Raw genomic sequence first — 21190 nt, 5'->3', positions numbered from 1 at the left:
TAGCTTACCTTCATGAAGTATATTTTCCGGCACCAGGAAGCAATGGCTTTTTGGTATGGAATCCTCTGCTGGCTGGGAATGGAAGCATAATTATTGTGCAAATAATCCACACAGCTTCTGCTCCCTAATTTAAACCATTCAAGATTTAACTTAAAAATGACATTTTACTTTTACAAACTCTAAAGCTGTGGATGTATATGAATCTTATCTAATTATTTATGTAAACAGAATAAGCAACTTGTCTGTATTAGGCAGGGAGCACACTTGTAAGAATCGCGGGCGTTTCGCCCCGTATGCCTACCGCCACAAGTCTATGGGCCACTCAGGAATCGGAGCCTTTTTTTCATTCACCCGCCTTTCGTTTGGTGTATTATTCAGCTGTGAAAGATCAGACAACATTTTGCTTTTTTCCACATATCGTGTGAATTTGAGTTACATTAAAATGAGAAACTACATAAGAAAATAAAAAAGCATGCGGAAAGCGCAAACAAAAATGCACTCGCAGAGTTTACAAAGTAAACAAATTTGGAACATTTTAGTTTCTACTTTTCACAATTACTATAAACAACAGAGAATGCAATACAAACAGTATAATTGGGAATGGCATGGGAAATGTAAACTAACAGTCTGGCTGTCCAAGTGGAAATAATCTATGCACATTTTTAATTAAAGGGTACACGAGGTGACGTGATGAGATAGACATATGTATGTACAGTACCAAGCACACAAATAACTATGCTGTGTTCCCTTTTTTCTTTTTCTGCCTGCAAGAGTTAAACATCAGGCATGCAAGTGACAGCCTCTGTCTGGGGCGGACTATAGCATAAGCCTCACCAGTAAGGAATTACAGCCATAAAAACTTCCCTGGCAGTAAATGGCTTCCGAGAGCCAAGAGAATAAAAAGAGGAAAGCTAAAAAAGGGTTGATAGTTCATACATTTTTTATAGCTCTGACACACTTCAATGAATGTGTCATTGAGCAGAGACAATGAAACTGTAAAAATGTAAAAAGTGCATTTAAATCTAAAATAAAACTGTAAGATATCCAAAAAAGGTCATTTTTTTAGGAGGAGAAAGATAGATGCAATTGTTTATCTCATCGGTTTATTTTCACCTCTGGTGTCCTCTAATCATTTAAAATGGGATTCTTTAATGAAATATCTTGTCCTTTGCAGGAGTTTGACCAGGCTGCAACGCATCAGGTGCAAAAGATTTTTAAGCAGATTGATGAATTGCTGTATGAGCAGAAAGCCAGCAGCCTGGTGGAGGGGCTACAGGAGGAGTGTCATCAGTGGATGTCCGCTTTCCCACATCTGCGGTACTTCCCTTTAGTGTACTTTTACCGATGTGTGCTTAAAATAACTTAGTTATGTTCTGCTCAATAATGCAGTTTATGTTTATTAGCAGAGATGACTTTCTTTTAAAATAAGTTTGTCACGGCCATTACATTAAAAAAATGGGTCACCCCCAGCCATTACTCCTGTACTCGGGTTGAACTGAAGTGCAAAAAGGAGAGTATACATACCCTATTTCCAGCAGAGGAGGAGCAATTTGATCCCATAATTATACTAATAATAATACTAATACGGTGTTTGACCCCCTTTTGCCTTCAGAACTGCCTTAATTCTACGTGGCATTGATTCAACAAGGTGCTGAAAGCATTCTTTAGAAATGGTGGCCCATATTGATAGGATAGCATCTTGCAGTTGATGGAGATTTGTGGGATGCACATCCAGGGCACGAAGCTCCCGTTCCATCACATCCCAAAGATGCTCTATTGGGTTGAGATCTGGTGACTGTGGCAGCCATTTTAGTACAGTGAACTCATTGTCATGTTCAAGAAACCAATTTGAAATGATTTGAGCTTTGTGACATAGTGCACCTCTGTCGGCAAGTACAAAGCTGTAAGGTTAAGAGGCCGCCTGCCAGGAATGAGGAAAGTTAACTATAGATACAAGCACACTTCCAATGCACGCACTCTACATGGGGTCCCGCACACCTGACTCTAGCATAAACAACCCCCCCTTGCCCCTCCTCGCCCCCCCTCCTCATTCTGGGCCACTTTTTTGGTTCCAAAAAGTCTGCTTATATTTGAATATATACGGTAATTCTTGGAGATGCACGTTACTGCGTCCCTTGCCTAGCTAGGTGTTTGTAGATCGGGTCTCCTCTTTGCTATGCATTCTGTTCCAGTGTATGCCTCTCCTGCTTTCAGGGCACAGACAGTTATCTGCACAGAGCAATGAATAGGCTTCACTACAGGTCAAGCACAGAGATGAGCCTGGGAAAGCCGCAGAGTGAAGAGATATTACAGTTAGCGTCAGTATACACAGTATGCAGTCTATTTTGAAGTAGAAATGTTTATCTATAGATAGCTAAGGTGTTCTTGGAGCCAAAACAGTATATATTTGATATAGGTTTACTTGTGGTGTTCATATTTTAGAATACAAGGCAGACAGACTGTGGTGCCAGTTGAAGATGGGTACAGCTGGTATTCCAGTCAACCTGCAGAAGCTGCTCCTCCCACCACTTACAGCTCCACCCATGGAAGAGAGTCCACTGAGTAAGTACTGGCAGTAATGGAATGGAATTTGATGGGCAATTCAGTATTTATACCAACTCTCATGAAGTGTTCTTTTATGGTGAAATGTTTCTTGTATTGGGAGTGTAATTAAGCCTTCCTCTCATATACACTTATATACATGGCTGCAGTAACCCCCCTTCTTTTTTTTTTTTTAAATTTTTTTTTTAAATTTTTAAATTTTTTTGTATAAAGTGTACATTTATTGTTATTGTTCCTCTTTACATGGCAGTGTATATAGTGAGCTGCTCCATAGGACTGCATTAGGCATGCATACAGTAATCAACAGTAGTAAAGATCACTTGAAGTATTTTTGTTGCTATGGGTTTTTAAGTAGGCAGGTATAGGTGCCCCCAGTATAGGTAGCCAGGTCTAGGTGCCCTCTGTATAGGTAGCCAGGTCTAAGTGCCCCCAGATTTCATTCAGACACTTCATATTCTTCTGCATCCTCAAAACATACTAGTAAGTCCACTGGTTTCCCCCCAAACAATCCTATAATGAAAATATTAGACTATAACTATGGTAGAAATTATACTGTGAGCTGCTCTGGGGACAGTCAGTGACACGACTATGTACTCTATAAAGTGCTGCAGGAGATGTCAGTGTTATATAAATACATAAAAATAATATGGTAAGACATTACAATATGACTATGGTAGGATTCGATTGTGAGCTCCTCTGAGGACAGTCAGTGACATGACTATGTACTCTTTAAAGTGCTGCAGAATATGTCAGTGCTATAGAAATACATAATAAAAATAATATGGTAGGACATTAGACTGTGACTAAGGTAGGAGTAGATTGTGAGCCCCTCTGAGGACAGTTAGTGACATGACTATGTACTCTGTAAAGTGCTGCAGAAGATGTCAGTGCTATAGAAATACATAATAATAATATGGTAGAGCATTAGACTATGAATATGGTAGGATTAGATTGTGAGCCCCTCTGAGGACAGTTAGTGACATGACTATGTACTCTGTAAAATACTGTTGAAGATGTTAGTGCTATATACATATATAATAATAATATGGTAGGACAATAGACTGTGACTACGGTAGGATTAGACTGTGAGCTCCTCTGAGGACAGTCAGTGACATGACTATGTACTCTGTAAAATACTGTTGAAGATGTCAGTGCTATATACATATATAATAATAATAATAATATGGTAGGACAATAGACTGACTGCGGTAGGATTAGACTGTGAGCTTATCAGAGGACAGTCAGTGACATACTATATACTTTGTAAAGTGCTGGGAGTGATGAACGCAGCAAATCTCCTGGCGCAGTTCCCACAAGTGTATAAATGTGCCCCCATGTGTGCATTTATACATTCCTTGTCTTGTGTCGTTCACTGCATGGTGCCCATCTGTCTTCAGCTTTTTCCTCTTCCATTTGTAGCTCACATGCCACCAGCATATAGTGTGTGACGCATGTGTGATGTCACGGGCGCTAAATGCCAGCGACGTGTGAAGCGCAAATGGTGGAGTGGAAGATGGATGGGCACCAGGACAGGTTATGTATAAAAACACATGGGGGCTGGACTCAGATGATTCTGGATTGATTTCAGCATGAAACTGATTGGGTATCGCCCTGCTGTGTATGTGCAGCCGACAGATGTCTCTCTAGTTAGATTTGATCAGATAGGGATTTGTCTCTTGGTTGAATATGCCCATCATCCATAGATGTATGGCTACTTTTACTCTAGTAGCAGCATTAGGACCCTGCAATGTCATTCCTGTAAGTCCAGGTCCTTATCAGTACTAGGAGTGGAGGGGGGTAGGGAGAAGTACAGAAGGCTTTACAGCCTGTCTCCCTGACTTTTTAGAACACAGGTTCAGGATTTAGAAGGGGGGAGCAGAGCTGCTCTCTCACACACACCACACATACCTTTCCTGTTCAACTTAGAATAACAATCTCTGTTGGCCAGCCTTGCTTGACTGGGCTGAATTACTACTCCATCCTGGGAGTGTGTCAGCAGCCCTGGATGACTCACTGACAGAAGTCAGTGATTAAAGGTGGCCATACACTGGTCGATGTGCCATTAGATCGACCAGCTGACAGATCCCTATCTGATCGAATCTGATCAGAGAGGGATCGTATGGCTGCCTTTACTGCAAACAGATTGTGAATCGATTTCAGCCTGAAACCGATTCACCATCTGCTGAGCTGCTCCTGCCGCCTGTCCCCCCCCCCCGTATACATTACCTGATGCTGGCTCCCGGGCATCTTTTCCGCATTGCACGGCTCTGTTCCGGCTCCATCCCGGCGCTTCCTGTGTTACTCCGTGACCAGGAAGTTCAAATAGAGCGCCCTCTATTTGAACTTCCTGGTCACTGCAGTGACACAGGAAGCGCCGGGATGGATGGAGCCGGAACAGAGCCGTGCAGCGCGGAGAAGACGCCCGGGAGCCAGCATCAGGTAATGTAGACTTGATCGGATCGGCCGCCGCTAGCGACACGCACTTTACCCGCGGGCGATCGAGGGTAATTTCCCGCACGGCGCGATCGACGGACCGATCCGATTTCGGGAGGAAATCGGATCGGCGGCTGCGTTTACTGCGAACGATTGGCAGCAGATTCGATCCCAGGATCGAATCTGCTGTCGAAACGGCCGCGAATCGAGCCAGTGTATGGCCTGCTTAAGAGTTAAAATAACAAAGGAACTTGCAGACCAGCTGAGCGCCCTTACTGGTGTGCACTGAATAGAGGGACTGTCTGCAATTCTTAGTCTTCAGAGGCAGAGCAAATGCAGTCTTTAGAGAGCACTGTGCAGAACTGTGCGGAGAGCTTTTTATCTTTGCTCCCTTACTCTCTCTCTTATTAGGGCAGGGGGGAAAAAAACTTTTTTTCCTGAACTGCCTATGGATTGTAGTGGGTGATTGGTGTCAGGACACCTTCTGGGGAAGACACAGGAAACAAAAACACGGGAGCCCAATAGTGTAATATGTTTAGTCAAAATTGTCAATGTAGAAGATAAGAATCTACTCACAAGAGTGGGTTGCAGAGGGGCAACCGACCACAGGAAGCAGGTGGAGACAATTAACCCGACTCCACTCGGGGAGGTCACTAAGGACCTGGATGCGGTCTCTCTCCTTGGAAAAAAGAAGGGAGGCAGATGTCCACCGTGGTGTAAACCACGTATGTTATGCCTCCACCCCTCACACGGGTATCGTATGGGGGTTAGGGATGCACTAAATGGTTTAAAGAGGCGCCCTGGTGGTATATAAAAGCGTTTAAAAGCAGTTTTAAAACCAATAAAGGTTTGAGGTTGCTTACCTCAAGGACGACAAATCTTTGTAGGGACAAAAGATTTTATTGATAGCGTTTCACTGGTCTGAGCCCGCTTCCTCAGGCCAATAGCAGTGCCAGGCCAATTGAAATAGCAAGCTAAGGGAGCCTCAAGATTTGTTGTCCTTGAGGTAAGCAACCTCAAACCTTTATCGGTTTTAAAACTGCTTTTAAACGCTTTTATATACCACCAGGGCGTCTCTTTAAACCATTTAGTGCCTATGGATTGAAATGCATTTGAAAGCGCCCTGTCTTGACCTGCTGACCTGCCGCTTAGAGGCCAGAGACTTGTCAGCCTCTGTGTCTGCCCGGCTCTGTTTAGAGGTATTTTCACTTCCTGAATATAAATAGAAAAAGCAGTAAGACTGCTGGTCACATTCGAGCTTTGCAGTCCCATTTTATAAAAGTAAATGAGAATATCCATCTCCACTACTTTAAAATGTGTCTAGTATTTTCCATTTTTTTTTCATTTCTCTGTTAATAAATACTTCTCACCTATATCACTAATTGTTATAAATTGATGTTATATCACAATACATACTAGCAATGTCCCTTTATCAAGAAACGGTGCACTTGTTTTATTAGTTAAATGTTCCCCGGAATTTGTTTAGGGAAATTTGCCTAGGCAAAAAAATTCAGACTCTGCTTCACTGCAGCGGCAAGAAAATGTCATCTATAGCATGTAGCCCAGTGTCAGTGGGGTTGATGGCTAGTGACAGGTATAAGCTGCAGAGAGTCATTACCGATGATAATCGGATCTCCGCTGCTACCTCTCGATCTTCTCCACGCTGCTAGGATGAAGACGAGGGCCACCAGGTTCTCTCTTAACCCCTCCCACCCTGGCATTCGCTACTTTGACCTTTTCCCGTCGGGTCGCTACTATAGAACTATCCCATCCAAACCCACGAGGCGCAGGAACTCCTTCTTCCCCCAAGCAGTCCGGATCTTAAACTAGGGAAGTACTCACTTGAGGTCAAGAAACCTCTATCGCTCACTGATGCTCACACCATATGGGACAGTACGGCCATGCAGCCAGCTTTTTGATGCTTTTGATACTTTTTGAACTAAATGTCTCTACGCAGGCCTCAAAGGCGTGCTCTTACTGTTGAGCTGCTGGTAATATGTCTATGTACTTTTGCACACATGTTATTGTCTGTCCCGTCTGCCGGCGTATCTGTTTCCTGTCTTTGTACTTGCCTATGCCATGTGAACCACAAACAATTCCGAGTACGACTTCTGTCGCACTTGGCGAAAAAAAATGATTCTGATTGATGCAGAAAATGCCAGTAACCTTGCACACTGCGTGGCAATGTTATCTGCCTGTACTGAGCCTAATAACACTTGGTACTACCCCCATGTAGCACACGCTACACTACTGCTATACCATGTGCACACTGTTTACGTGCGTTGCTATGGTAATGCTTTCACACTATCTGCGATTTGCTTTTTTCCATAATTGTATTTTTGTCGCACATCTATTTTATTTCAATGGCATTGCTTTTTTTTGGTATGTTTTAATGTGATTTGCGGTTTATCTGCATTTTACATTCATGCTGCCTTTATTTGTGTTTCAGTGTAAGCCAGTGACAATGCAGAAAAATACCATTATGCATATTTTCATGTGAATTCCCTTCACTGGTATTTACAGAAAAATCTAAAAATATCCCAAAACTGCACACAAAAGTTCCTACAAAGAATACCTTAAAAATATCAAACTTAAATTCATGAATGTAGTAATTCACTATGACAAGTAGGAACAACCTTAATCCCTTCGCTGCATCTGATCTGAAGGGGTTACTTGGCATAGTAATGAAACATCTTGTAGATCCCCAAAAAACTGAGAATGTAAACTTCCACAGTAGAAAACGAAACACAGAGAACCCCACCCTGTGTGTAGATAAAAAATAACAGCCTGCCTAACTCTCCCTTATCTAGAAGTAATGAGCCACTGTAAATTGAGCTGTCATCTAATATGTTGCCGGTGAGCCCTTCGTACAGGCTATATGTAAACCCAGGAGTTTAACCCTTTCTGTGCTCCCAGCAAACCAGGAAGTAACTAAACTACAGCATCTTCGAAGGAGCTTTATAAGCTGTAACAAGGAAATTATTTTCTGTAAAGGTTATTATGCTGTTGCTTATCTTTTAGCGCAGAGAGGAAGACCTGGGTTTAGATCCTCTTCAATCGTCTCGGAGTGTCTTAATTTATCATCATCTTTTTACCCTTTTCAGGCTTGGAATTTTTGGTACCACATTTCCACTCTCCGCTGCCAGTAGCTCCAGTGCTCCAATCTCCTTTCACCTCTATGGTGAGGAGGAGGATGATGAGGAAGAGGGCACAGGTGTAATCATGTCAGATGGCATTGTGGAAGAATACTTGGCTTTTGATAGCAGAGATAAGTAAGTAACTACTACTGGAATTGATTTTTTGGCTGGTTAAGGAGCGGAAGTATGACATTGAAACGGAAATAAGGGACTCCGAGCAGTGCAGATGGAAAGATGTATATCAACTCTTTCTCCTCTTTCTGACGCCACCTAAATCACCCTACGCCTTTTAGTTTTCTCTATTTTTGCGATCGAAGCCGCAGCAATTTCGATCGCGAAAATAGCTAAAACTAAAAGGCGTAGGGCGGTGGTTTATATATCATTGGAAAGAGGAGAAAGAGAGCTTTAAAATGATATGCATCTTTCCATATTTTCTGCACTGCTCAGAGTCCCTTTAAAGGACTCACGAGGCCAAATACTAAAAAAAAAGTTAAATACCTGCATGAAATTTAATGCACGGAGGATGCCATCCGCGCCCTCCATGCCGTTCCGCCATTTCCCCGCTGCTCATTAGCCCCCCGGGCCGGCTCCCGAACCCACAGCCCGGGTCGGGCTCTCCTGCCTCCACTAAAATGGCTGCTTGAGCTTGCCGCTGCTGTGCAGTCCACACAGATGCGAGTGCGGCTGCACAGCTGTAGGGCTCCCCCCCCTCCCCCCCCCCTCCCCCCCCCCCCCCCCCGATCCACCTGATTAACCACCTCTGCGGATTTCTACAAAACATGTACTGTTGGTGGGCCTTGAGGAAAGGGTTGGGGAACACTGGACTAGTCCATCTCTTCATAGGTGATTCTCAGGGATTTATTTATTTTTAAAAGCACTTAGTGAATGGCAGTTGCTTTGTCCAACTTCCAAAAAACTGTGTAGCGAGCAGGGAAGCTGTCCAGCATCATTGTTTAAATCCTTTTTAGGTAATATCTTTGTAAAGAATAAAAGTCTTTCTGAGAATCACCTATGTAGAGATGGACTAGTCCAAAACCTGTCACTTCGGTCAGATTTCTACTACCTACTGTAAGTGACAGCAACATGGGAGAAAAGTAATTTATGGCTCGTTTTACTCTGGAAAAAAGTACTTATTTGTTTAAGTTTGCACATATTTTAAATTTTACATTTTTTTTTTCGCCGTAGTGCCCCTTTAAAGATTTGTAGCCTCCTAACTGGCTTTCGACTGGAATTTCATGTAGCTAAATGTTGCGTCTGAGCATGGACGTGGCTGTGCTCAGCAGTGACTCCATTGGGGGGGCAGCCTCTCCACTGCCCTTGCCAGGCTTTAGCAAGCACCTACCCAGTGCATGGAACCAGCTGACAGGCTGTGTTTCACTGCTTTCAGCCTCCCGTGTGAGGCCCAGTGCACACCAAAACCGCTAGCAGATTCTCAAAACACTAGCGGTTTTTGGAGCAGATTTCAGAGCGATTCTAGGCATGTTTAGAGACGTTTTCTAAATACATCTAGCGTTTTTTGGAGCGTTTTTGTGTAGCAGATTACAAATACTGTTACATTAAAAGCTGTTATTGAACAGCTTCTGTAACAAAAACGCCTGGAAAACCGCTCTGATCTAGCGTTTTCCACAGCGGTTTGCGTTTTTCTTATACTTTACATTGAGGCAGAAACGCTTCTGCAAACAGCAAACGTGCAGCAGGAGGCACGTTTGCGGTTTGCTAAAAACCTCAAACTGCTGGTGTGCACCATCCAATTGAAATACATTAGCCAAACTTTTTCACTGGCGGATGCGGTTGGCGGATCACTCCTAAAACCGCTCGGTGCGCACTGGGCCTGAAAAGAGGGCTTCCTTTCTAAGTCTGTACATTTGAGTTCTATTTATTTGTGTCTATATATTGTTCATGTTTTGTTTTTGGTTTTTTTTTGAGTAATCTTATTTTGATTAGTAAAAAAAAAAATGGAATTAAAAAGAACCTCTCTCCATATCCTGTGAAGTAAACATGTGAAAACATTAATCATGTTGCCATCTTATGATTGTTCCATGTGTGACTTCTTTGATCTGAAATTCTTTTTTCGTGTGTATTGAGTGAGACTTCAGCCTGGGTCATACATTTTGCTTACCTTTTTCCTGCCTTGCAAACCTGCTCCGATTGGCCAACTGTCATGTGACACTGTTGAAGAGATTAGTGTGAACTTCTTTTTAATCTAATATAGCTACTCTTGTTCAAGAGATAAAACTGCAGCCCATGAAGTCATGCGGGGGAATTATTTGTGTGTGTGTAGCCCATAGCAGTAATTTTCAAATCAGCACTTGAAAATAACAGAACCAGAACAAACATTTCAAGGGAACCAACCGTCATTCTTGCACATCGTGAGGTAGGCCATACAGGCTGCAAAGCCACAGACTTCGTGTCCTCCCAAGAGATATTAACTACTTTAAGATCGCCTCACGCCAATGGGCGTGACTGCGGCGGCAGCCCCAGGACCGCTTAACGCCAATTGGCATCAAGTCCTGGGGCTGCACTTTGCAGGAGATCATGCGCAGGCTGCGCGCACATCTCCTGCTTGGGGTCGGAGCTCCGCCCCGCCTTCAGTCTCCAAGCGCCGTCTTTACATGTAGTACAGCGATGCGATCAGCAGCAGCGCTGTACTGGGGACAAAAGAGTGATCGGCTTTCATAGGCTGAAGTCTATGACAGCCGATTGCCTGATTGGCTGGCTGGGGGTAGGGAGGTGTTTTCTAGAAAACAATAAAAATGAAGTAATAAAAAATAATAAAGAAAAGTGAACATAAATATTGATAAAAACAAACAAAGAAACAACTGGGGGGCCATCAAACCCCACCAACAGAGAGCTCTGTTGGTGGGTGGAAAAGGGGGAGGAATCACTTATGTGCTGTGTTGTGTGGCCCTGCAGCTTGGCCTTAATAATTAGCCTGGTCTTTAGGGGGGTTTACCACTGTGGTCATCAAGTGGTTAAATACTAATTAGAAGAAACATAAACCACAAATCAGAAACGTAGAGAAGACATTCCCTTATTACCGCCCATTATATCTGTTCATGCATTTAATTTATAAAGCTACTAGTGACCTTAGCCCGTTTAAAAACGGGCTAGGTCTGTCACTGCGCATGTGCCCACTGCGCTCTTAAGTCCCAGGCACAGATGGAAATTTAGATTTCTGAACATAACCTTTTTTTTTTCTTAGAGATGATGAGCACTTTGAATGGGGCAGAGCGATGTCCTTGGACAGCCTGAAGATGGGGTACCCCCCTATTTCCCCACAGTACTGCAAGAAAGCGGCAGTGCTGGCTTGTCTGTTTGATGATGTCTGGAGGGAAGTAGTTGCTTGTCTAGAGGAGCTCATTTGCAGACATTGGGAAGAATCAATTGCGGGTAAGTGGAACACAACTGAGCCTGTTTTGTTCAATACAGACAGGAAACATTATTTTTGAAGTTGATCTGAAATGCAAACATTCAGACCACAATTTCAAAGCATTTGCCTCCAAGTTTTATGTGCATGTGTTAAAGTGAACCTAAAGTAAAAATACAACTTCCTGTGACGTGGGCTAAGGGAAGCATTATTACCTGCTTTTATATCACCTTCACTGGAAAGATGACAGTGTACTAGCTGAAAGACTTCTGTGAGGGTTTCTACATGTGTTGTATGTCCAAATATACTTTATCATTTAATGTATGTCCTCTATAACAGGAACACTGAGCAATCAGTGCTTGTGCCTCCTAATCAGGACAAAATTGACAAGACCTACATTTTTTTCAGAATCTCTGTGCTTTCTCCCTCTCTCTCTACTAAGAGATGGCACAGTATCCGTTACCTTGTAGTACTTTAGTGTGGTCTTGGGTACTAGATAAAGTGACTAGTGATTCTACGTAAAAGCAGGAAGGGTGTTTATGCTTTATGTTTAAGCTTTCTTTTTCATTGTTTCTTGTCCATAGTTCCATGCAAGAATGCGAGGATCCAGATAAAAAGTTGTATTTTGTCCAATACTCTGCATGTGGTTTCCTAAAATCATAGAAAACTACTGAAAGTCTGCAGTGCCCTGAAAGCTGCAGTACTCTTCTCAGGAAACATAATGTTTTTCTTATCTGGAAATGCTGTGACAGTGTTATACATGTTACCACTTCTCTTTAAAATGCCTTATTTCCGTTCTGCCATTAGTAGTGTCACACAGTGAATGGACGGCACATTCACCCCCTGGTCACCCTATCCTCACCCATCCGAGCACCGCAAATGGAATAAGGTTTGCTTATTTGTGTATGCGCTCTACTGTGTGACACTACTAATGGCAGAACTGAAATAAAGCATTTTAAAGAGACAGTGCTCGGACTAACCTTTATGTACTGCCTCTTGTTGCTACGCTGACGTTGGCGATGGGATTACAACGGTTGGTCCCATGGGAGCTGTAGAGCAAGGCTTTTCAGTCTGTGGTACCCCCACAGACTGAAATGCTGTGACAGTGTTATACATGTTACCACTTCTCTTTAAAATGCCTTATTTCCGTTCTGCCATTAGTAGTGTCACACAGTGAATGGACGGCACATTCACCCCCTGGTCACCCTATCCTCACCCATCCGAGCACCGCAAATGGAATAAGGTTTGCTTATTTGTGTATGCGCTCTACTGTGTGACACTACTAATGGCAGAACGGAAATAAAGCATTTTAAAGAGACAGTGCTCGGACTAACCTTTATGTACTGCCTCTTGTTGCTACGCTGACGTTGGCGATGGGATTACAACGGTTGGTCCCATGGGAGCTGTAGAGCAAGGCTTTTCAGTCTGTGGTACGCATACCACCGGTGGTACTTTGCTGTTGGCCAGGTGGTACATACCAGGTTTGCCTGTCACTTTATTGCTCGCATGCCACTTGTCCTGTCCTGCCTCCACAAAGTTTGGAACTTGCAAGGCTACCTATATTGGCAGTCTACCTGCAGCTTGCCAATACTGACAATATGTCGGCTAGCAATCTAATTGTAGTCTATTTCCCCACCAATGCCTCCTATTTTTCCCATCCCAAATGCCTTTTTTTCTTGGTGTACCTGTAAGGAAAAAGTGCCCAGGGGGGTACTTACCTCAGGGAAGGGTGGCCTTTGTATCCTAAAGAGGTTTCCCCCTTCCTCCTCAGTAGAGGAGATCCAGCTCTGGGAGCCCCAAAGTTCTCCTCGTCGGTGTGTGCGCATACGCAGTAGCTCCAGCAGAAACAGCCAAGCCCGATCTCATCCGATCTACTGTGCAGGCACACTGGTGGTACTTTTTTTTTTTTATGTGATAAAAATGGTAGAATTAGTGAAAAGGTTGAAAAGCCCTGTTGTAGACACACACACACACGCGTACGTTCTCAGCAACTATATTTGTTTTCCTTGACTGCAGTGCTTGAGTTTAGGTCTTCTTTAAAGAGGTTCTGTGGGATTCTGAAAATCAAACAAGCTGACACATACCTGGGGCTTCTCTCGGGCCCCTGCAGCTGTAATGTCACGTGCCGTCCTCCTCCGATGCTCCGTTCCCCGCCACCGGTCCGGTTTAATATTCATCTAAACAGACTAATAATGCTCACTCCTGGTCGCGTCATCGGGAGCTTTCTGCACTGGCGCAGTACGAAGTTTTCTTGTACTGCGCAGTAAGCTCCCGATGATGCGTGCGGTAGCGAGCACGCGCGCTGTCATGGCCGCACAGCCACAGTATGAGGACTTGCGTGATTACACCGGGACCGGCGTCGAGGAACGGAGCATCCTCGCTCCAACCTTATTTCCATCCATCCCACCCACAAACACATACTCCCCCTACCCTGCGGTCTCTGGAATGCCAGATCCGTCCGCAATAAACTTACAGCAGTCCACGACCTCTTCCTCTCCAAATCCCTCACCATCCTCGCACTCACTGAGACATGGCTCACCTCCTCTGACTCTGCCGCAGAGGCTGCCCTCTCCAACGGGGGGCTTCACCTCAGTCACACCCCCAGACCAGACAATAGGACCGGGGGAGGGTCTGCTCCTCTCACCATCCTGCACCTTCTGTGTCCTCACCCCACCTACCTCTCTACAATTCACATCATTTGAGGCCCACACCATCCGCCTCTACCACCCCCTCCCTGCCATTGTTGCGGTCTTATACCGCCCTCCGGGCTCCACCCCACAATTTCTTGATGACCTTGCCTCCTGGCTCCCTCACATCCTCTCCTCTGACCTCCCCACCATCATCCTTGGGGATTTCAATATTCCCATCGATGAAGCCCAGAGCTCCGCTGTGACCCGGCTACTCACCATTGCCAACTCACTTGGACTAGTACAACACGCCAACACCCCCACTCACACTGCAGGTCACACTCTCGACCTTATATTCACTAAATCCACCACCATTGCAGACCTTGACATCGCACCCTTTCCACCCTCAGACCATCACCTTCTCATCTTCAACCTCCTTACGGAAAGCACCTCAAAATTACCCACCCACCCACCTGGTCGATGGCAGCGAGACCTACGCAAGCTCAACCCTAGCGTCCTTGCTGACCCCCTCCATGCCCTCTCCTCCACTCTCCCCACCCTAACCTGTCCTAATCTTGCTGCAGCTCAGTATCGCCAAACTCTCTCATCAGCCCTAGAGAAAGCTGCTCCACCAATATTTCGCCGCCACCGACCCCCTAACCCCCAGCCCTGGCGCACTACCCATACTCGCAACCTCCAGAGGAAATCACGTGCCACTGAACGGAAATGGAGAAAAACTAGACTTAACCAGGATTTCCTACAGTACAAGACCAACCTGCTGCAGTTCCACGCTGCCCTTGCTCATGCGAAGCAGGAATACTTTACCAAGCTTATCGGAGCACAAGCTTCCAATCCCCGGCGTCTTTTTGCCACTTTCAACTCCCTGCTTAAACCCACCCCCCCACCCTCCGTTTCCTCCCTCTCTGCCACAGATTTAGCCACCCACTTCACCAACAAAATTGTCTCCATCCGCCAAGAAATATCCAATCTCCAATCTTCACCTCCCACCCCCTCCCAACCAGCTCCTCCTCCACCCTATTCTCCCCTCACATCCTTCACTCCTACTACCACCGAGGAAGTCAACCACCTACTGCAGACTTCCCATACCACTACTTCGCCCCTTGACCCCATCCCTTCTGATTTACTCCAGCCTCACTTCACGGAATTGGCCCCAGTCCTCACTACCCTGTTCAACCTCTCCCTATCCACAGGCACCTTCCCCTCAGACTTCAAGCAGGCCACTGTACTACCCCTTCTCAAGAAACCCTCCCTCGACCCCTCGCTACCCTCTAACTACCGTCCTATCTCCCTCCTCCCCTTTGCCTCAAAACTCCTTGAGCGTCTGGTTCACAAACGCCTGACCCAGCACCTCAATGCCAACTCACTCCTAGACCCACTGCAATCTGGATTTCGGCCTGCCCACTCAACCGAAACTGCTCTCACCAAAGTGGTCAATGACCTTGCCTTATCTAAAGCTGAAGGTAAATACTCCATTCTCCTCCTCCTTGACCTTTCAGCAGCTTTTGACACAGTAGATCATCCCCTACTCCTCCAGTCCCTCCAGTCCTTGGGAATTCGCGATCTCGCCCTGTCCTGGCTTTCATCCTACCTCTCCAACCGCTCCTTCACGACCGCCTTCAATGAGTCCTCGTCCACCCCCAACCACCTCTCGGTGGGAGTCCCCCAAGGTTCGGTCCTAGGCCCCCTACTGTTCACGCTATACACATCTTCCATTGGCAAGGTTATCTCCTCCATGGGTTTTAACTATCATCTGTATGCAGATGACACCCAGATCTACCTCCACACCCCTGACATATCCACCACTATCATGGACAAGGTCTCCTCCTGCCTATCAGCCATCTCCTCCTGGATGTCCGCTAGGTTCCTGAAACTAAATCTAGACAAAACGGAATTTATGATCTTCCCACCCCGGCCATCCACGAACCTCCCAGATGTGCATGTCACTGTTAACCACACTACCATTCGCCCTACCTCTCAAGCCCGTTGTCTGGGTGTCACCCTGGACTCCGCACTCTCCTTCACTTCCCACATCCAAAACCTCACAAAGTCCTGCAACTTCCACCTTCGTAACATCTGTAAGATTCGCCCTTTCCTGACCTCTGCCACCACCAAACTCCTCATCCATGCCCTCATAATTTCCCCCCTTGACTACTGCAATGCCCTGCTGTCTGGTCTCCCTATGACCCGAACAGCCCCACTGCAGTCCCTCATGAATGCGGCAGCCAGAATTATCCACTGTTCCCATCGCTCCACCACGGCAGATCCCCTCCTAGAATCCCTCCACTGGCTTCCTATCCAGTCCAGAATCAAATTCAAGATACTGTGTCTGACCTACAAATCTGTCCGCAAAACTTGTCCAACCTACATTTCCGATCTTACTCAGAGGTACACACCTAGCCGCTCACTCCGCTCTTCCAATGAACTTCGCCTAACCGCCCCCCGCATCACCCAGTCCCATGCACGCCTCCAGGACTTCTCAAGAGCTGCTCCAACACTATGGAACTCCCTACCTCCACCCATTAGGGCAGCCCCCTCCTTCAACATCTTCAAGAAAGCCCTCAAAACTCACCTTTTCACTCTGGCCTACTACCCCTCACAAGTGCTCTAAACCTACAGCTGAACTCTGGTCCCCTACCGTTCGTGTCCTTACCTCTCCCTCTAGATTGTAAGCCTTTGGGCAGGGTCCTCCTCCTTTTGTGTCCTACCTGATCATGCACCTCCATTACTGTGAACCCATGCTATGCATCTGAGTGAACCTAACTTGCCTAATCTACATGCTCAATCCAATGACTAAGCATTACCTGGCACTTATACTGTGCCGTGTGATCTGGTTTTCTATTATTCCTGTATTGTCATATTGCTGTATGTCACCCCTAAATATTGTCTGTAACCTAAATTAATGTTCAGCGCTGCGTAATATGTTGGCGCTTTATAAATACAATAAATAAATAAATAATAAATAAATCTGAAGAGGACGGCGTGGGACGTTACTGGTGCAGGGGGGCGATAGAAGCCCCAGGTAAGTGTCAGCTTGTTTGATTTTTAGGATGCAAAAGATCGCCTTTAAAGTGCAACTGAAGTGAGAAGAATACGGTGGCTGCTATTAATTTCCTTTTAAACTATGTAAGTTGACTGGCAGCTCTGCTGATCCATGTCTCTGCAGATGTGTCTGAATCACACCAGAAACAAGCATGCAGCTATTCTTGTCAGATCTGACAATAATGTCAGAAACGCCTGATCTGCAAGTGCTTGTTCAGGAGCTAAAAGTATTAAGGCAGAGGATCTGCATGAAAGCCTGGTAACTGGCATTACTTAAAAGGAAAAGCATTCACCTAATGGATTATTAGGAACACCTGTTCAATTTCTCATTAATGCAATTATCTAATCGACCAATCAAAATGGCAGTTGCTTCAATGCATTTTGGGGTGTGGTCCTGGTCTAGACAATCTCCTGAACTCCAAAACACTACAAAAAAGAACCTCATGATATAATTCTCTAGATCTACATAAATGCCTAGGTCTTCAATGAAGTACCATACACAAAAAAGAAAAGACTCAACTAGGCCACCATCAACATTATTGTTATCTCAAGAAATCTTCAGAATCTCCTGAACTCCAAACTGAATGTCAGAATGGGAAAGAAAGGTTGGTTGTTAATGCCAGATGGGCCGGGCTGAGTATGTCACAATCTGCTCAGTTACTGGGATTTTCATGCACAACCATTTCTAGGGTTTACAAAGAATGGTGTGAAAAGGGAAAAACATGCGGCAGTCCTGTGTGTGAAAATGCCTTGTTGATGCTAGAGATCAGAGGAGAATGGGCCGACTAATTCAAGCTGATAGAAGAGCAACATTGACTGAAATAACCACTCGTTACAACCAAGGTATGCAGCAAAGCATTTGTGAAGCCACAACATGCGCAACCTTGAGGCGGATGGGCTACAACAGCAGAAGACCCCACCGGGTACCACTCATCTCCACTACAAATAGGAAAAAGAGGCTACAACTTGCACAAGCTCACCAAAATTGGACAGTTGGAGACTGGAAAAATGTTGCCTGGTCTGATGAGTCTCGATAGTCAGAATTTGGCGTAAACAGAATGACAATATCAATCCATCATGCCTTGTTACCACTGTGCAAGGCTGGTGGTGGTGGTGTAATGGTGTGGGAGATGTTTTCTTGGCACACTTTAACCCTTTTAGTGCCAATTGGGCATCATTTAAATGCCACAGGCTACCTGAACATTTTTTTCTGACCATGTCCATCCCTTCATGACCACCATGTACCCATCCTGTGATGGCTACTTCCAGCAGGATAATGCACCATGTCACAAAGCTCAAATCATTTCAAATTGGTTTCTTGAACATGACAATGAGTTCACTCTACTAAAATGGCTGCCACAGTCACCAGATCTTAACCCAATAGAGCATCTGTGCGATCTGATGGAACGGGAGCTTCATGCCCTGGATGTGCATCCCACAAATCTCCATCAACTGCAAGATGCTATCCTATCAATATGGGCCAACATTTCTAAAGAATGCTTTCAGCACTTGTTAAATCAATGCCACGTAGAATTCAGGCAGTTCTGAAGGCGAAAGGGGGTCAAACACCGTATTATTATGGTGTTCCTAATAATCCTTTAGGTGAGTGTAAATTTGGCAGCCTCAATATCCCTCTCACTTCAATTGTCCTTCAACTGCTCACTTTTTTTCACTGTAGTGGTCCTTTAAACAGTTGAAATTTGACAGTTGATAAATGATTTCCAACTGTCATTTTCCAGCTGCTGTTTTCCAACTGTCATTTTCCAGCTGCTGTTTTCCAACTGCCATTTTCCAACTGTCAAAATTTGACAGTTGGAAAATGGCAGTTAAAATTTGACAGTTGGAAAATGGCAGTTAAAATTTGACAGTTGGAAAATGGCAGTTAAAATTTGACAGTTGGAAAATGGCAGTTAAAATTTGACAGTTGGAAAATGGCAGTTAAAATTTGACAGTTGGAAAATGGCAGTTAAAATTTGACTGTTGGAAAATGGCAGTTAAAATTTGACTGTTGGAAAATGGCAGTTAAAATTTGACAGTTGGAAAATGGCAGTTGGAAAATGACAGTTAAAATTTGACAGTTGGAAAATAGCAGTTAAAATTTGACAGTTGGAAAATGACAGTTGTAAAATGGCAGTTAAAATTTGACAGTTGGAAAATGACAGTTGAAAAATGGCAGTTAAAATTTGACAGTTGGAAAATGGCAGTTAAAATGTAACTGCCATTTTCCAACTGCCATTTTCCAACTGCCATTTTCCAACTGCCGTTTTCCAACTGCCGTTTTCCAACTGTCAAATTTTAACTGCCATTTTCCAACTGTCAAATTTTAACTGTCATTTTCCAACTGCCATTTTCCAACTGTCAAATTTTAACTGCCATTTTCCAACTGTCAAATTTTAACTGCCATTTTCCAACTGTCAAATTTTAACTGCCATTTTCCAACTGTCAAATTTTAACTGCCATTTTCCAACTGTCAAATTTTAACTGCCATTTTCCAACTGTCAAATTTTAACTGCCATTTTCCAACTGTCAAATTTTAACTGCCATTTTCCAACTGTCAAATTTTAACTGCCATTTTCCAACTGTCAAATTTTAACTGCCATTTTCCAACTGCCATTTTCCAACTGTTACATTTTAACTGTCATTTTCCAACTGCCATTTTCCAACTGTCAAATTTTAACTGTCATTCTCCAACTGCCGTTTTCCAACTGTTACATTTTAACTGCCATTTTACAACTGCCATTTTACAACTGTTACATTTTAACTGCCATTTTCCAACTGTTATATTTTAACTGCCATTTTCCAACTGTCAAATTTTAACTGCCATTTTCCAACTGTCATTTTCCAACTGCCATTTTTAAACTGTCTTTTTCCAACTGTCATTTTTCCAACTGTCCATCCAACTCTATCGTGAGGAGAAGGACTAGTCCATAATCTGTTGGTTCAGTCAGATTTTGAAGGGGACCTAAACTCAGAGCTTCTTCTCTGCTCTAAGCAGCAGCATAATCCCTTTAAAGAAAAACATTAATTTGTTACAACTTACAGAAATCTTACAAAAACCCTGCAGTGTTTACTTTCTGGTGTCCTAGGAGCACAAATGAGTTAACCTCCTGTGTTTACATATTAGCCCAACTATGCACACCTAACAGCCCAAATTTACACTTGCTGTTTACTTGCTGATAAGGCCTAATCAAACAGGCTAATCTCTGTAGACCAGAGATTTGCACCTGTGGTACGCGTACCACCGGTGGTACTTTGCTGTTGGCCAGCAGTGATGAGCGAAAATGCAAATATTGTTTTCGCCAAAATAAGTACAATTTTCGATTCGACAAGCGAAAATTCTCCCGAATATTTTGGCGTTTATTTTTGCCTAATGTCTGCGATTTTTGTGGTAAATTGCAAAGCCCCCTTACAAGCTAGAAACACCAAATTGGCAGAGTATGTTAAGGAGAACAGTGGGTATAAGGGGAAAAATAATTTTTCAAAAAGACCTTATAGTTTTGGAGAAAATCAATTTTAAATTACGATAGGAAAAAAGTATAATTTTTTTTAAAAAGCCTCAATATACATACGGTAGTGATTTGAATAATACATTTTTTTTTTATGAAGTGCACGTGTCAGTATTATTACAGTGGCAGAGGAGGGCAGCAGCTTGGTCAGTGAACATCACCCCCCCCCCCCCATAAGTCAGGTCCAGGAGAAGCAGGCAGTGGGCATATCCCATAAAATGACAGTGGCAGTGGGAGCAGCAGCTCGGTCAGAGTGACTATCACCCCCAGGGCCGGATTTAAAGCTAGGGAGCCTATAGGCACAGTCGTTTTGGCGCCTTAAACCCTGCCCCTCTGTACAGGCCACACGTGCAAGTTACTTCCTCTTTTACCTATTAAATTAACCATGCAAGGTAATGCAGCCATAACCAAACTCATGTAGAGTATACCAACAGTATGCAGATAATACCAAAGATATGCATTGCCAACAACAAACAGACAAAGTTTCTAGATTAGTGA

At 44.2% G+C, this 21190-nt stretch overlaps 1 protein-coding gene across 8 annotated transcripts in view; it reads left to right on the top strand.

Annotated features, from left to right (window-relative positions):
• FAM149B1 (family with sequence similarity 149 member B1) overlaps positions 1-21190 on the top strand; it is an 87139-nt gene that overhangs the window by 13300 nt on the left and 52649 nt on the right. For all 8 annotated transcript variants that reach the window (XM_068257645.1, XM_068257638.1, XM_068257640.1 and 5 more), the window contains 4 exons: positions 1175-1317; positions 2443-2562; positions 8100-8267; positions 11335-11522. In XM_068257645.1, coding sequence (XP_068113746.1) covers positions 1175-1317; positions 2443-2562; positions 8100-8267; positions 11335-11522 — 619 coding nt within the window. The remainder of the gene's footprint in view (positions 1-1174; positions 1318-2442; positions 2563-8099; positions 8268-11334; positions 11523-21190) is intronic.

The sequence above is a fragment of the Hyperolius riggenbachi genome, chromosome 10 (genome assembly GCF_040937935.1).
Source record: "Hyperolius riggenbachi isolate aHypRig1 chromosome 10, aHypRig1.pri, whole genome shotgun sequence".
NCBI lineage: Eukaryota > Metazoa > Chordata > Amphibia > Anura > Hyperoliidae > Hyperolius > Hyperolius riggenbachi.
This window is presented reverse-complemented; position numbering and strand designations above follow the sequence as displayed.